Here is a 17714-nt window from a genome sequence, read left to right as displayed (position 1 = left end):
TGCACAAATTTTCACTTTAAACTTTGCTTAACACAACACTCTGAACGATAAGATATATTTTCTTTATATATTTATCATCAGCATATACTTTTTTTTTTTTTAATTTGACAAACCTGAGCATAGAGCTCAAAACGAACTGACAACAATTGTAACATATATAAGTAAGTATATTAAAGAGAACTAAATAATCACATCGAGCATAATTTCTAGTTGAATGTAAATACACAGAAATATGCATAAAATTACATAAATATGTGCATTTCACTTTTTTATTATAAATACATTTTTTTTGTCTTTTGTCTTTTACGGTATCGTAAGTTTTTTTTTCTCTCTTATGTTATATATATAAAGTTATATAAATTAAAATTAAGTTGCACTTATTGCATTTACATCACATTCAGTTGTGAATGACTTAAGAAATTGTTGTTGTGTTTTGAATACAATGAATACAAATAGATGGCTCTTCACTTTGGTAGCTTCGGACACCCCAATTACGCCCCAACGGCAAATGGTGTATAATGATCTAATACAGATATAGCTAATATTTTAAAGCAATTCTAAAGCGTATGCATATATCGAATTGTGTATTTTATGTGTGAGCTGTAAACAGCTCGGAAATGCACGCGACAAGAAATCATAAACAAATAACAACTGTCCAGACAAAACTGACAGACTCTGCTTATTGTGCATAGTTGGGATTGTAGGGCATTTGCTTCTCATAGCCGCCGGGCATAACACTCGGCCCGGGATTGGCCATGGCCATGTCGTATGATGGTGGATTCATGTTTGCCGCTGCAACGCCCGGCTGCGGCATGGGCGGATATGGGGCAACATGCGGTGGCATACTGCAATTAAACATAAATTGTTAGTGAGTTGTGGCTCTTGAATATGTGCCAACTTACCCAGGCATCGGTGGCTGTGCTCCGGGCATGTGCATGGGCATCGGCATCTGTACGCTCACATTGCTAGGAGACGGGAGCAGAAGAAATACGTACATAAAGCATAAGCTGACATTAAATTTCGGATGCTACTTGCACAGTACTTACCCCGTTGTCTGGGCGGGATACGCTGTTCCATAGGCATGAGGCTGATAGGTTGTGGCCGGAATCTGTGTAACAGGATAGCCGCCAGGCGCTGTGTGCGTGGCCGATGTAACCACAACGGGCGCTGCAAGTGAAAAGAGTTCGTAATCGAAATTAGAATCAATTTGCAATTCAATTAAACGGAGCACAAATTAAATTAGCTATTAAGTGATTGGGTTTTAAGTGTTGATATTCGTTTGTACTATTTGCCAACGCCTTAGCCTAATACTTGCCCCGATTTGTGATCGCCTGTTTACGGCGTGTCAGACGCACAATACACGGAATAATGAATACTACAATAAAAAATACACTAAAAACAACTATAACCCAAACTGGCATCTCGTAAATCGGATTCTCACTATCGACAAGCGTCGACTTTGCGTTCAGAATGAAAACTGCTGTTGGCCGCAATCAGCGAGATCAAAATACTCGTACGCTCTTATTTATAAATTGATAAGCCAGCAAGTACCATAAAAATGCCGATACCCTGTGCCCAGTTCAATGGACACATACCCAAGACATAACAACTATTCAAATTGTTGAGCAATGAGTATTAGAGAAAATATATTCTTGATCAGCCTCAATAGTCGAGTCGATCTAGCTATTATAAATCTTTTCAAGTCTTCCGACTATATTATTTTACATTATTATTTTTAATAGAAAATTGTAAATATATAATACTCTTGAGCCAGCTAATGCGTATTTACTAGTCGAGCATTCACTTTTCCTATTGTTATCTTGGGCTCTTGAGTTGTTCAAGCCAATCGAAAAGTGGCTAACAGAATAGAAAGTCATGCGAGAAGCACTTGTAAATAAGTTAAACACTTAATATAAACTTGTTGTCACTTCTCTCAAAATTAAGTTGCACTTACACCATCTGTCACTAGGCAGCAAAACATGACTCAAACTCAAACAGATAATTAAGAAATTTCTTTAAGACAGGTGTGTTCAGAGTCAAATGACTAGATTTTACCATTGCTAGCGAGTCGCTTCTTCTTATTCTTAGTGTGTACATACGCGGCTGTACAGCAAACAACTTGCATTGCCAGAAACACACAAAAACAAATAATGCCAATTACGAAACCCTCCATCGAAGCAGGCAACGCGCAAAAAGCCGAAATTAAACTAACTTCCCATAGAATTGTATTCGGTTTGTTGTTGATTGGATCAGAATATTTGGCTGATAAGCAATTCGAGATAAGCTAATTTGTAGATAGCATTTTTAATGGGGGGTTTACAACATTTTCGAATATGTTCTATTACAATTATTTCATTTTTGCACGAAATTAACTTACAGTGCAGGAAAACAGAAATTATATTACAACATTGTAAAAAAAAACAAGTAAGAGGTTCTAGTCGAGAGCTCCGGACTAGGGGATACACTGAACCCTCTTCATCCAACATCAAATGCATATATATATTCTATTTTATAAGCTATATGTCAAGTTTGGTGACTCTAGCTCTTAATTTTTACCAAAATTGCTCAAAAACATGATATCGATATCGATTTTTATCGATTGCTTGGAAACGGAGTTAGCTATCGATTATCGGAAACAAACTCGATCTGCGCAGGCACTTGGACCACCTACATCTAAAATTTTAAGTCTATAGCTCTTATAGGTTCTGAGATCCTTGCGTACATACATACGGACGGACGGACGGACGGACAGACAGACGGACAAGGCTAGATCGACTCGGCTATTGATGCTGATCAAGAATATATATACTTTATGGGGTCGGAGATGCTTCCTTCTGCCTGTTACATACATTTGGATTTTGCACAAATACAATATGCCCTTATACCCATTTTTATTGGGTTCAGGGTATAAAAACCTTTATGACTTTCGATTAGAACGATACAAAATTCTTTATACTTAATATAGATACTTAATATAGATAATATAGTATTAAATACAACACAGAAGTATTTGAGCATAGTTTACCAATTCGTACGAGTCTTTTTCTGTTTTTCACATACACAGTTGTAAAACAAGCTATTTGAAAAATGACAGCAATGACGAATAATATAATGCCAATAACATAACCCTCCATTGCAGCTAATAAACCAAATAACACTGACACTTAGTCTTTAAAATCAAAATATGAACTAATTGCCTATCGAATGGTTGGAATTGGCTATAGTCACAATAGTTACGTTATTTTACTGATAAGCTCTTAGATATGCTAAATAAATTACGGCGGGTATTTACCAAGGGCTTTCTATAAATATGTTTATACGCAGATCTGATGCAGAGGCCATTAGAAAGTGAGAGAAAACGCAAAAATATGAAAAGATTAGACTTTTTATCTATAAAACTTCATGGCTTAAACAAACAGTGCTGCAAAGCGCGCAAATCAACTGTTTTTAATACTAATTGAAAGTGTTGGACAGTTCAAAATGTACGTAACTATCGCTTAAGCTGATAAAAAATGACTGGAGCGTTTATAAATAGAAAGGAAATTACACGAGCTGCAATTATTATCTTTCACATTTGCACATATCATCCGCTTATCGTCTGTTATCAATTACACACGCATACATGCACATTTGGTGTATATATATATATATATATATAAGTAGGAAAAGAGACTTGATCACATTGACAGACCTGCGCCCTTCATGAGCTCCGCTCGACGGTTGCGACCGCGTGTCAAGAATATCGCGCACGAAGTCAAAAAGAAAATGGATAATGTAAAAAACAATATCCAATAAATGCCAGCATTATCCATGGCTTATTTAAGAAATATCAAAAATATAACGATACGCACTACGCAGCCAACGCGCAAAGACTAACAAAATGCATGCCAAAACCAAAGCGATAACAAATTGCACAAGTCATCCAATGAATTGCCAGTTCGTAAGGCAAATAATATAAGGGCAATCTCGAGAATCGTAAAGATAACTACACGGTTAGAAAACTTGGTCTAAATTTTAGTTTTTCAACAAAAAAAAAAAAAACTGTCAATTTGACAATTAATTTCTTGATCTAGATTTTGGTCTATCAAAATATGCAACAGATGTTTTGTAGTAGAAGAACAACTCACTCAAATATAATTTTGAGCTACTTTGAAATATCGACTAATAATATATCTTTAATTTCTTAGTGTAGATTTTTATGAAATATCAGAGTTATACTTTTAATTTGTACAAACATTTTCTAGCCTTATTCAAGTGAAAGCTTTCAACTTTAATTTGGATTCTTCAAGTTTTACTAGCGTTTAAATACTATATTAATAATTATCATTTGGATTTGTGAACTCTTCAAATAACTTACGCTGATTAGCCAAAGTCTTAACGCGTCGCTGACTGCGTTTATAATGCACAAGATAACTGACCGATCCGAAGATCAGGCTATAGCAGAGCATCTTGAGAAGCACCTTGCAGATGCTTATTAGGACAATGATGTGATTACTATAGGTGTGAACCGTAAAGTCCGTATAGTTGTGCATTTTCAGGCAGTCCAAAAATAACTAAAGGCAACTTTATGGGTATTGAGATAATCCAAGCGATTAATTAACTTATAGTTCTATATATTTGTTGAGCCAATGCATAAGCCATTAATTTTATGAAGCACCATTTATAAATAATTATCATAATAAATGCTTTTAATACCTTTGAGTGGTTCTTGAGATTAGCTCTAATTAGTTATAAACTGACCATTAGTAGGTCTCTCTCTCTCTCTCTCTTAATCTTTCTCTTACTCTTTCACTGTCTCGTTCCTGCTTTACTTACACATCCAGAAGTACTTCTCTTATTTATTTAATACAAAATTCTTATTTTATTAACACTTTATTATGTCATCACTTTCACGGACTGCAATTTCTTTTGCCTTTTCAACACTGGATTTTGGTGTTCATCCCGTTCTATAAACCAGGCATAGACAATGACCAGAGTGCTAAGTGCTACCAAAGCGAGCATTTCGTATATCACATATTTCCAATTCAGATGCATTCGCTCGGTCATAAATGACCAATACTCGATTTCGAAAACAGTTGCGTTCATGTCGAAAGCCTAACTCGAACTCCAGCGATTCATCCAATCGACATATATATATATATCAAAATATGTCATAATGAGCTCACGCTTTGAATATCTTTATTGAGTTATTGTCGCCCATTTGATTAATTTGTACTTAGCTTATGCCTAACACAACGCATCTATCCAAAATTAACCACCCACAACGTTCATAGCTCTAAGAACTATCGCAGAGCTCTTCAAATTTTGATAGGGTATAACAAAAACTCTCATACGGTTAAGAGCATACCTTATCTTGTTAATCCAACAAAACTATCATCAAATTCAGTTGTATATACACATTCTACTAACTTGAATCATCATCGGTGATTTCTATATCCGAATCATGTTCACGATCATCAATTTGAAAGTGGTTTTCTTCCCTGCAGGGACTGCAACAATATTCCGTGCCATAACGCAGCATAGTTGCAATAATAAGAACAGCAATAATAGCGTAAAGACCGATTTCTCTCGGATCAGACACCATACAGAACACTTGAGAGCAGCGAAACGACTAAACAGGGTTTTCATATGAAAGTTGAATGTGCTAGACAGATTGTGATAGTGGTTAACATATATGCTGATTACAAGTTAAAAAAAAATATATATATATAATATATAATAGAGGTAAACATGATTCAGGGCTGATTTAATCAGCACAAATATATACATAGGGGCTTTCATGTAAATCTTTAAAGTTCTAAAGTTCTCTCATATTATTTTACGCAATATTGTTTCACATATAAATAAAACTGGAGCACTATTAAAAGTTGATATTATTTTACGCAATATTTTTCCATATATAAATAAAACTCGAGCTGGCAAAACCGGACAGAATAAATATGTAGCTAGCTTTTAGGCAAAATCTAAAATTATTTATTATTTAAACAAAAGCCCAGAAATATTAAAATACAATAATGAATTCTTTCAAACAAAATGCAAAATTGTCCACGCAGTTATAGCAGAATGCATTTCAAATACAATAAAGTATATTTAAAGGGAAAAATATGAAAGATAGATCCCAATAGAAAGAGGGTCTATTGCGATGATTCATGACTTTAGCTTTAAGACCGAGGGTCGACTTCGTATAGCAACAGGCAGACGGACAGACATGGCTATATCAACACACACATGCACACTGTAATATGGAAAATCGAACGAGTCAGGCTTAAGATATGTAAAATTTTACATATCTAATAATAATACCTACAATTAATTAATATATATATATTTTAATATGTTATAAATAATTTTAGAAATATAAGCAAGCAAGTCTTGTATCAAGAAACTTATTTGTAGCTTACTTTTAGGCACGGTCAACAAATTTTAAAGGCTCGAGGCAGTGTTGGTAAACAGCTTAATTACAATAATATTCAATAAATTACTATTTATTATATTCATCATAATTCAACTATTAACTACACACGCGAATGACGACATCGTGAAAACCCACAAACATTCCAATAAATAAACTGGTTTTTTACAATCCAGCTTAAAAAACTTTCATATACAAACGTAGAGGGTATTATAAAATTGCCACGAAATGTGCATAGAAGAAGACGCCTTTCAATTCACATAAATATATTTATCATTGATCAGTTTCTTTCTGTTCCTTTCTTTGAGTATGCTTTACATACTAATAGGAATGATCGATTGTTTCGCATGATATCTTAACTTAATTAGGCATTAATTATGCTTTATCATGTTTTTAACACATGCTCATAATCTAATCAGCCTCAAAACACAACACAACATCAGATAGGAACAACATTTACTTTTTTGTTCAAGTTATCTCAATATATCGTACACTTAATAACTAGTTTGATTGGATAAGAAAAGCGGACACTCAGCAGCTTCTATGGAAATTGTATTAATATAAAAATTGAAATATTTACAATTATAACATGCATCACTTTGCATTTGTTGTCGACGCCGTTTGCAGCAAGCAATACAATTTATACAACAGCCGGAGATTATTAAAACAAGAACTAAAATCGCAAATGCGATAAAAACTCTATCGCCCGTTTTGTCAGGAAATCTATCGGGCTTGTTGTCATGATTTATATTCAAAAAACTCGGGTATTCATAAGGAGCGTTATATAAATCTGGCATTTTGTACGATCGAAACACAGTCGGAGATGAAAATCAAACGATTTTTAATAGCACGACGCGACAATTGCAACTGAGACAAGTTCCGCTTGCAAATCGCACTTATAGCTAAGACAGGTGGGATTTCATTAAATTGGAAATGCCCCAGCTGTGAGCTGAGGCGTCATAGAGGTAGCCACAGTTGATGCGGGAAATTCTTTTTTGAAATTCATTGAGTATAAGTAAAACAAATTCTTTACCTAAGGCAAAAAGACGCAAGAGGTATGCTTAATGGAAAGAAGAGAAAAACGAACTTTGAGTTAAGTTATAATTCTCAAATAGTTTAAGTTTAAGCTCAAATAGATTGTGAGCGAAAAAAAGCGGTTGACTTTGCATAAAAAGATGAATAACAAAGAGGCTCAAAGGAAATACAGAAAATAAAAGCTTTTATAAGAACATGTTTTGATCAACGGTCAATTATTAATTATAGTTAAACAAATTTATAAAAACACAAATCTAACAAAACATGAACATTTTTTTTTAATGAATTCCAAATAACATTGAAATGACAATATATTTAAAACATGTTAAATATATTTAAACTAAATTAAGTAAATTGTGTTCCACTAGAAAGTTTTGTTTAAAATATTATTCGATACAGTTATTGGCAGTGTATGCATAATTAAATAAACAATATACAATATTAAATAAACAATATACAGATGGCTTTACAGTGTTCAATCGCAGCAATCAAACAAATCGCAACATGTACAACAATCATCCTCAGAAACGGAATTCGCAGCTCTAAGCACATCACTTGAAACGCCTAAAGCCAAGTCGGCTGCTGCCGAAGCTGTAAAATTGACAAACATCAGTGGAAAATCTTCTTAGGGAGAAGATAGGCATCATCTATCCAGAAAAATCACATTCACAAAACATATTTCAAGAGTTTGATTTTTCCAGTTCGAGTATATAAATCTTGAAAAGCCACAGAACTGCAAGCTCGGCCAAAAATAGATATTAGGTATTAGATATAATCTTCACCCAGAGGAGTTTATTTTAGACCTAGCATTCGACTGCTGCTTGCACATAAAACTGCATTAATTATAGGCAAGCCCGTGACGAGGTCGTGAGCGTCCACAAGCAATCAAACATTAGAAAAAAATGCAAACTTGTTATTCGCAGCACGTTTTTGACCAGACGCTCAGCTGAAAGTTTTCGCTTGCAGTTCACAAATGACACTTTATACGAGTTTTGTTAAAATTAGGTAAATATATATTTACTCGTTTCAAATGCATCTTGTCGTGTTTGCTTCGATTCGCGGCGATTACAAGTATAACAACAGGTTAAATAACAGGCATACACTATATAGGACAACATAAAGGCGAGGCAGCCCAGTAAAGCGGCGATTCCCAAATTCCTTGACAAAGAATCATTTGCATTTAAGGCACTAGCCGTGGCTAATTCTGGCATTCTTATGGAACTAGAGTAAAACACAACTCAATGCGTCCGACTTTAACAACCTGACGTCTGCAACTGCAACAACAGCTTGTTGCAATTCAACTCAAACAAGTCAACGGAGGCGTTGTATGCACATATCTGACAACATAATAGAACTATGCGCTCTCCGCGCTAAATAAAAAAAAAACCCAATGCCAAACTGACGACTGCAACTGAGAGCTGCTTGAAATTCCACTCAAACGGGCCGCATGTGAGCATTTTTCAATTGAAGCTCTTCGCGCTGTTTGGCTGGCTATGAGTCACACACGGGTTCAGATAGTCACAGCTTATCGCTAAACAATTATTAAGAAATTTAATAACTTATTAAATGTATTATAAACGACAGCGTTAAAGGCAATTACAGTGAGATCAGCAGGGATTCTTAAAATTCTCAAACGGTTCAAGCTTTGACCTAATAAAAATGTTCGCAAGCAAAGATAACGTTGGATGTTGGAGATGGAATTATATATATCAGTTAATCGACTCACAATAAAATAAAATAAAACAAATAAATAAAATCACATTTTATGGAAGAAAGCCTTGTTTTACCTTGCGGGAGATATAAACTAATATATACTAAATTTTTGGACAACTTGTAGAGCGCTTGAAATATGAGGAATAAGAAAAAGCAGTCGATCTTATTGTTCTATAGAATATTCGTATACTTCTTCTGTAGATACTATTCTAGAAGCTGTATGTCAAGTTTTGTCACTCTAGTTCCTTAAACCTAAGATATTTGCTCAAAAAATAGGATTTCGATGTCGTTTCTTATTGATTGCTTGGACACGGGGTAAGTAATCGATTATCGGAATTAAACTAATACTTTAGTAACAAGACTCTATCTCATATAGATTCTGAAATCGACGTGGTCACACAAACGGACAGACGGACGTAAGGACGGAAAGATAGATCGACAGACGGACATGGCTAGATCAGCTGGATTATTGATGTTGATCAAGAATATAAACACTTTATTGGGTAGGATATGCTTTCTGCTGCCTGTTACATAGATTTACACAAAACTATTTGACCGCTTTTTAACCATTTTTAAAGGGTTCAGACAAAAACAACTCGTTTTATCAGCACAACCACTTCGAGCTGTGCGTTTACATACAGAAGATACTGTGGTTATTCTAAATATCGCCTTTCTACGCGATTTTCATAAGCATCGAATTTTTAAATATTTGCTTTTTAGGCAAAACAAACATAAACTGTGTATCTTTACATATTTCTTTGTTATTTTACATATTTATTTGATTGAATATTTATTTCTACAGCCTCAGCTTGGATCACACTACTCACCGGCCTGTCGAAAGAGTTGAACATACATTTTGGCCAGAAAGCAACAGCGTATAAAGTGAATGGTTGCGACTATGAAACCGGCAATGAGTATTAGCACGGTCAATGGCAAAAAAGCCAGCCAATCCATACTACACTTGGACAAATCTCATTATCTATCCGTTCAGCACACAACGAAATCACAAATGCAAATGATTTCCGGCCGAACAATCGCAATGCCATCGACCACTCTGGGTCTGAGCCAAGCACAAGGTAAAAGAAAAGCGTAAAGCGAAAAGAAAAACAGCTGCTGATAAGAAACAATGCAAGCGATAAATAGAAAATAAATGCGAAAATCAAAAACAGTTGCTGCTAGCACCGAGGATAAGCGCCAGGACCTGTTGCTCGCTTCTCTATAAATAGTAGCATGCTTTTCAGCTGCAAAAAGGGAAGGCGCATTTTTATTTTTAGATACCATCTTGTGATTGTGTGTGTGTGTGTGTGTGTGTGTGAGAATAACTGGTGTAACTGTCATTTGAAGAGGTCATAACCCCCCCCCCCCCCTCCCTGCAGAGGAAAATTTCACAGAATTCGCCTTCAACTTTAATCAGTTTGAAGCTCTCATTATTTGCACAGACAAACAGTTGCGACATGCAACTGAAGACTTATGCAAGCACCTGGCATAATCATAAATAAAAGCAAATCCATAATATAAAAAAATAAAAATAAATAAATAAACCTGATAGCTCAAAAGGCTGCGAGTGCTCGACTGACAGATATTGTGTGCACTTAAGCGGCGACAGCTTAGCGCTGCGTTTCATATTGATGAATCTTGTGGGAATATTTTTAATGAATCACATAATAGTTATATATTATCGGAATAAATGATGTATAGACTTTAAATAAAATAACTATGGTTTAAAAAAATCCTTAGGATTTTAGTTAGAATATTTAGCATTTTATCAAATATATTCAATATGTTATCAATTAATAAGTTTTTAATTCAATAATTAAATTCGATTAAATGCAGAATAAAAATATATATATATATATCTCAAGTGAATTGCTTGATCTGTTTAGTTTTCTTAAAAAAAAAAAGTCTGCTTTAAGCAATTCAAAGCACGCAGTTAAAAAACTTTACAGTCATATGAAGTTTTGTTGGTATTTCAAATCAATTTCTATTACTATTTTTCAAATACTTGGGTTGACACTCGTTTAATTTTAACATATTAAATAGTTGACTAGATACTCGTTTTGTTGACCTTCAATAAATCCCCCATAATAAAAATACATTGAGTATTTAAAAGGTTTTTTTTTTGGCAATTTTTTGTATGTTCTTGAAAATTGAAGTGCAATAATATATATCAGACTGATGGTATGTAAATGCATTATATTATATTTCAAACTAATTTGCGTATATATATATTATATTTGAGTAAATAAGTCATAAGTTTGATCACAATGTAATATTGATGAACATCAATTGAAAGCATTCTTTACTAAATGAAACTTAACTAATGCAACCAAGAAGCTCGGCTGGGGCCTTAAAGTCGATGGGCTTAACGTGAGCATCTGCCACAAAGGCTTACCCTCACGGTTCCTATTATAGGAATTTAGGCGTCAATCCACGCCCCCGCAGATACCAATTGAAGAAACAACTGTTTGGTTGTCTCTTTTAGCTTAGTTTGGCTGAAAACCCAGAAAGGACGCAACCAAAAAACAGGACGGAACAAGTTCTGCGGGCTTCAGATTATGAACTTCTGATCAGGCCTCATCACAGCAACTCCAAACAGTTAAGGATTGGTGATCGGAAAGATGAAACACTGTTGCATGGAATAGAATCCAATTGAAGTGAACAACAACTGGAAGAGTTTACGCCATGTTCTTGGACATCATTTTCTCACTGTGAGGAGCGATACCAATCCTTTCTCTTCCTCTTCCGGGTGTGGCAGCAAAACAAGGTTCTTCCTCGCATGAATACCGCCAATTAACTGAGATATTGGATGTTGAAAATTTCCTTGAGATTTTACATTATTTAAACAGCACAAATGAAATTTTTCATAGCTTTAAAGAGTTCACTTGCACGAACAAAACACAAAGGTAATAAAATCTTTAAAGTCTTCTGTTAAAGCTTCACAAATATTTATTTAACAAGAGAAGCCGCGAATTCGAATCCAAAGCTAGCCTAAAATTAATAGTATGACTTATGTGCCAACAGCACGAAACTAATATAACTTTTTTATGGCGTTTAAACAAATTACAGATCAGTCGTGCTACTAACAATTATCGATGAAGTAACCGGAACGCTGTTTACGCTTCCGAGAGATGCTCCGTACGATGACCGTCAGAATGGCCACGAGAACAATGGCAAATAGACAGATGAGGACTATGGTTGAGATTTCCAGATCCTTTTCGGTGGGCTCGTGCGCCATTGTGTTATTGTTTGTGTTTTTGATTTATTTGAATAAATACTTTAAGAACTATAAATTCGAATTTAATGCATTTGATATTGAGTCAAAATATGCGCTTGAAGGCTACGCGTTGTGCATTTCTTTAAGGCTTGGCGGTAAATAATGCCGCATGCGTGCTTATGGCTGGTTTTAAGGTATTCGCTTGTTAACTGGGCTTGAAGCAACGGCCATAGATAAGATATGGCAAGCCAAGTAGACGCTTGTGACGTCACGGCTTATAAAAGCGAAAAGAAAAATATAACTGATTATGATACCTATTCACAAACCAATACGCAGTTGACTATAAAATACTAAAGTGGACACAGAATTTACAACAGCGTTTTGCGTCAATCGGCCGACGATTATATTATGCGAAACTTACTTTTCTGTTTGACCAAAAAAAAAAAAAATATATATATGTCAGCCAATTAGATTCCTTAATGGAATCGATTTGAATTGAAACCTTGACCATCTCGTATCGCCAGCGATAATCATTATTATTTATGTGGATTACCACAAAAAATACAAAAATCGCAGCGTCTACTGACGTCAACGATGATTAACATAAGTACATAATTAATCAATTACACGTATCGAGAATAAATCAAAACACCAGAAATGGCGAATGAACAAATTTAAAGGAAAATCATTAATATATATATATATATATATATGTGCTATACTGGAGTTATATCATGTTATCCAATTCGAAAACAATTTGAATACAATTTAAAAGCCCTCTTCCCAACTTTGTGAATGTCAGCCCCAAAGTCGCCAAGTTAAGTGGGTTAGTTTAAAGACAAGGAGCAAAGAAATATGTTTATAAACAACTCTATTGTGAATGACAATAAAAATATTGATTTGAAGAAGTTCAGGAATTGAACTCAATTTCTATGTGAATAATAAGAGAAACAAGAAAGTAAGGATATATTTTTGCATGTCGAATATTACGGGAAAGTAAGCATAACTTCGGTGCGCCGAATACTTAATACCCTTGTAGGCAATATAGTAATCCAATTTTTTGAACGATTCTTCCTATAGTGCTATATAATATACCAATGTGATAATGACTTACATATAAGCAGCATTGCTGAGCTTATAAATGCCGAGTTTGGTCAAGATATCTTGATTAGAAAAAAAGTTACCCACACAAAAACTAAATTTTTAGATAGATCGTTTGTATGGGAAGTATATGATATAGTATTCCAAGTTTAATGAGATTTGGCTATGTGTTGTATGTGGATCATATAAAAACGGAGTTTGGTCAAGATATCTTGATAAAGTTTTCCATACAAGAACCTACTTTCGGACCGATCGTTCCGATGGCAGATTTATGATATTCTGGTGCGATCTTGATAAGATTTTGCATATATATGAAGAGCATAGTATAAGCTCTAGTTTGGTCAATATATCTTGAAAGTTTTTCATAATAGTACTTAAATTTCGACAGATCCTTTTTAGACTAGTTCGCATAGAAAACCCATATATCTTGATCCAACATTATATTATATAAAGAACTCTACTGTGAATGCCATAATACATATTGATTTTAACCTTGTGAAGGGTATTCAAGAATTGAACGCAAATAATATGTGAACAATAAAAGACCAAAGTCAAGTACATGCCAATTATCATAATGAAGGCTAGTGTATAGGCTTGTGATTAGCATTAGTTAGACATCAAACTAATTGCGATACTTAAGAAAGCACGCAAATCTTTTCGCATGAATTCTATATTTAAAGGAAGCTAAACCGATTTGCCAGCAAGTGGCGTTATTTCGATCTTGAGATTCAGACCTGGACTGACGTCAATCTACGAGCCAGGCGAAAGGGAAGACAATTTAAATGCGAAATTCAACACAAAACACAAGAGTTTCAGTGATTATAAGTTAATAATCTGAATAGCAATGCAAATGACAAGAATAATTATTTGTGTCATGTCAACGATAAGATTTCAATGTATGCCAAACTGAATTCATCGCAACTTCAAAAGCTGACGCTATCTACGACGCTTTCAAGCGAGCTTTTTACTTTGTTAGAGTGTTCGCTTACCGCCAGTGATCACTGTAGCTGCCTGCAAGCGAATGCGACGTGCCTGAACTAACCGGAATACAACAATAAAGAAACACACACAGAATATGACCAAAAGTGGTATCCAAACTGCGCAATATATGAAAACCATATTGAAGAACACACAGCTGGGATTTGAACCCGCGCCCGACCTTAACAGTGTTCGAATGTTTCGCGTTAACTGAGGAGTATTCTTCATATTTAACTTATGCTTCAAATTCGATTTCAATTTATCTATAACAAAGAAAAAAGACAATCAGACAACAGCAAAAAAAAAATCCTCGTGCAAATTTATTATCTAAAATTCTATATATTAATATATAGCTGCCCTACAATTCTCGCTGCATATGGCCAATGATAAGCGGCGAAATAATATAGTAATAATACATAATTTATTACTTATATTGATTTCCACTTGATCACGTAATTCCTAATCGTATTTGTATTATTATTAACTCGGCGGCAGGTGAAATCATAAAATGCTTTTGTAAAAACTTCACTCAAATTTATTTGCAAAATATTTGTATTTCCGATTATCTTTGACGAAATCTAATATTTCCATCATATAATATTCTCGTCTTTTTCTTTAAATAAACATTCCAAACGAGATATATTCAAATTAAATATATCATCTAAAACAAGCTAACCCAAAAGATTAACTCTTTAGCAGCCAATTTCCAGGGTAAACTCAAGCGGAAGTTTAGCACTTATCAGAAGCAAAGTTTACAAATAAATAAATACATATTAGGCATTAAAAGATATATTATATAGATATAGATATTCTTTGATTGTATGAGCTTAGTTTTATGAATGACAGAATTGTGGCCATGTCAGCTTCAATTAACCTTTACCCTCTGGTAGGCTTAAAGGGTGTCTGGAATAAGTCAAAGGAATACGAATGTGTTGGGACAAAGGAATTTCAGCTCTGTCGCGCACAACCTGAAGGCATTCAGAGTCTGTTCGTGTAGACTCTATGCGCTTTGTGTATTTTGATATTAAATTTCAGGTGAATTTTAGAGTAACTAAAATGCAGCAAAGAAAAAGTTCATGGGCAATATCAGGCGTCAAAATGACAGCTAAACTAAAATCTTTAGATAAGATAAAAATCAATAATTAGATAATTGTTAGGCTTTTGCCCGGTGACATTTATATATATATATATATATATATATATATACATATATGAATAATTCTTTATATAAATATATGTACTTCGATTATAATTTCGGGCAAACAAGTGTTTTGTTTACGAAAGAGCGTGTCAAAGAAAATGCGTGAATAAGAAGAAAAACAACAATTCAAGTAAACGTGAGTAAAAGAACTAATTGAACTTGACATTCGAGCATTGCAAGCAATATGCGCAACTTAATTAAAAGGAAAATATTATTAGTCACAAAGTTATTAAAGTGCGAACATGATATATATATGTATATATATATAGATATACTATATGTGTGTGGGCATTTGTGCATATGTGTACTTCCCCTGACAAGAGGGCCGAACGTGAGTCATAGCGAACGTTGGGATTAGAAAAGATGTGGATTACTTACTTGAGAGCACTGTGCCGCGACGTTTGCTCGTGCAGCAGTAGCCACAGCAGCTCATGACGAGAAACGTCAATAGGAAGAACATGAAAATGCCCCAGAAATCCATTGCAAAATCGTCCCAATCGTCGAAATCGTCGAGGCTATCCACTGGAAAATTGAGCAAATCTTTATTAATTCAAATGCCAAGGCACAAATTGCATTTGCATACGAACTCACGTTTAATGCCTTATTGTCAGCACAACAGGCGGTTCTGGCAAATATTGTTTTCAATAAATAATTAGTTAGCTTCCACTTGTTGCAGTTGTTACGATTGTGTTCGACGCACTGTACTGTAATTCACACACGTGCAAAGCTTACAAAACGTAGCGCACAAAAGCACGGCGAGTTGCTTTAATTAAATCAACTGTATAATACGCGTTATCTTATCAAATTGGGAAAATGATTACTAATCTTAACTCCTCGTCGTCGGTTAACAGCGCTGCCCTGCCTAAAATAGCCAGCTTCTGTATGGCGTTTAACAGCACTGCACAGTGGCGCTGTGTTTAATGCGCACAAAAACAGCTGTTGCCTATCGATAGCTGCCGGGCACATCGTTGCGCACATAAAACGCAAAAGTTTGAGCGCAAATCAAGAAAACAAGATATTGGCATATTTAAAATGATTAAAATTTGAATTTTTGTGTATTTTTTAGATGGAAATCATCAAAGAACTTAGCGTTTAATTGGCATTTTGTGCATGTTATCGATAGCAAACACCGAGTTTAGTGTTTGTTAACAATACTATACACTTATACATACTGCTTTGCCATTTTTATCATGGCGATTTCTTTTTGACATTTGACTACAACTGGGCGCACGTGTTTTTCGGGCTTAGCTCTGTGCTAAATTATAGTAAAATCAAAGTAATTTCAACATCAAATTTCAATATACACAAACTCAAATTAATCGCAACTTAAAAATTGCTTCATTTTTGGCTATTGTGCGTGCTGCGTGTGTCTTACAGAATGAATCCAGAGAAGCTTAAGAAATTGCAGGCGCAGGTGCGCATTGGCGGCAAGGGTACCCCACGCCGCAAGAAGAAGATTGTGCACTCGACCCCGGCAACCGACGACAAGAAGTTGCAATCATCGTTGAAAAAACTTTCGGTCAATACCATACCCGGTATTGAGGAAGTGAACATTATCAAAAATGATGGCACCGTCATCCATTTTAACAATCCGAAGGCGCAGGCATCGCTGCCAACGAACACGTTCGCCATAACCGGTCATGGCGAGAACAAGACGATCTCCGAAATGCTGCCCGGCATATTGACGCAATTGGGTCCCCAGGACATCAATCAGCTAAAGAAGATCGCATCAGAGATTGCCAATAAGAGCAGTGCTGCTGGTGGTGCTGCTGCCGGCGCTGGCGCAGCTGCGGATGCTGGCGATGATGATGTACCCGATCTGGTCGAGAACTTTGAGGAGGTGGCCATTGCCGGTGCCAGTGCTGAGCAGGCCAAGAAATCTGGTGAAGTTGCGGCATCTGCCTAAACCACAACCAAACCCAAAACACATAACACACACACACACATACACATTAAAAAGAAAACACACATACAAACGAACAGAAGTAGAAGCAAGTGGACGAAAACATACAACTACTTCTTTCAAATGGGGGTCATGCTACACACACACACACACACAC

The 17714-nt window shown here is 35.2% G+C and overlaps 2 protein-coding genes across 14 annotated transcripts; one reads left to right on the top strand and one right to left on the bottom strand.

Annotated features, from left to right (window-relative positions):
• Positions 1-203: 203 nt before the first annotated feature.
• On the bottom strand, positions 204-16521 carry LOC6625972 (protein shisa-5). 13 transcript variants are annotated; one of them, XM_002050467.4, is made up of 5 exons: positions 16246-16521; positions 16033-16176; positions 1047-1167; positions 903-965; positions 204-845 (listed from the first exon to the last, which is right to left on the bottom strand). In XM_002050467.4, the coding sequence occupies exons 2-5, from the start codon at positions 16133-16135 to the stop codon at positions 680-682; spliced, it is 453 nt and encodes a 150-aa protein (XP_002050503.1). In that variant the 5' UTR covers positions 16136-16176; positions 16246-16521; the 3' UTR covers positions 204-679. The 13 variants fall into 13 exon arrangements, with proteins under 13 accessions (XP_002050503.1, XP_015029182.1, XP_015029178.1 ...); XM_015173696.3 differs by lacking the exons at positions 16033-16176; positions 16246-16521 and adding an exon at positions 14465-14640; XM_015173692.3 differs by lacking the exons at positions 16033-16176; positions 16246-16521 and adding an exon at positions 12245-12453.
• A 274-nt stretch (positions 16522-16795) lies between these two features.
• bic (bicaudal) lies at positions 16796-17602 on the top strand. Its single transcript, XM_002050468.4, has 2 exons — positions 16796-16930; positions 17032-17602. The coding sequence occupies exon 2, from the start codon at positions 17033-17035 to the stop codon at positions 17558-17560; it is 528 nt and encodes a 175-aa protein (XP_002050504.1). The 5' UTR covers positions 16796-16930; position 17032; the 3' UTR covers positions 17561-17602.
• Positions 17603-17714: the final 112 nt, after the last annotated feature.

This window comes from Drosophila virilis, chromosome 5 (assembly GCF_030788295.1).
Source record: "Drosophila virilis strain 15010-1051.87 chromosome 5, Dvir_AGI_RSII-ME, whole genome shotgun sequence".
NCBI lineage: Eukaryota > Metazoa > Arthropoda > Insecta > Diptera > Drosophilidae > Drosophila > Drosophila virilis.
Note: the sequence above shows the minus strand (reverse complement) of the source record. Positions and strands in the feature narration are given on the sequence as shown.

Excerpts from the sequence above, each read along its gene's own strand:
- bic (XM_002050468.4), top strand. The coding sequence starts at position 17,033 with ATGAATCCAGAGAAGCTTAAGAAATTGCAGGCGCAGGTGCGCATTGGC.
- LOC6625972 (XM_032436659.2), bottom strand. The coding sequence starts at position 8,658 with ATGCCAGAATTAGCCACGGCTAGTGCCTTAAATGCAAATGATTCTTTG. Across the intron at positions 1,168-8,468 it reads ACAAGATGCATTTGAAACGA|CGCCCGTTGTGGTTACATCG; the intron begins GTAAATATATAT and ends TTTCACTTGCAG. Across the intron at positions 966-1,046 it reads TATCCCGCCCAGACAACGGG|CAATGTGAGCGTACAGATGC; the intron begins GTAAGTACTGTG and ends CCCGTCTCCTAG.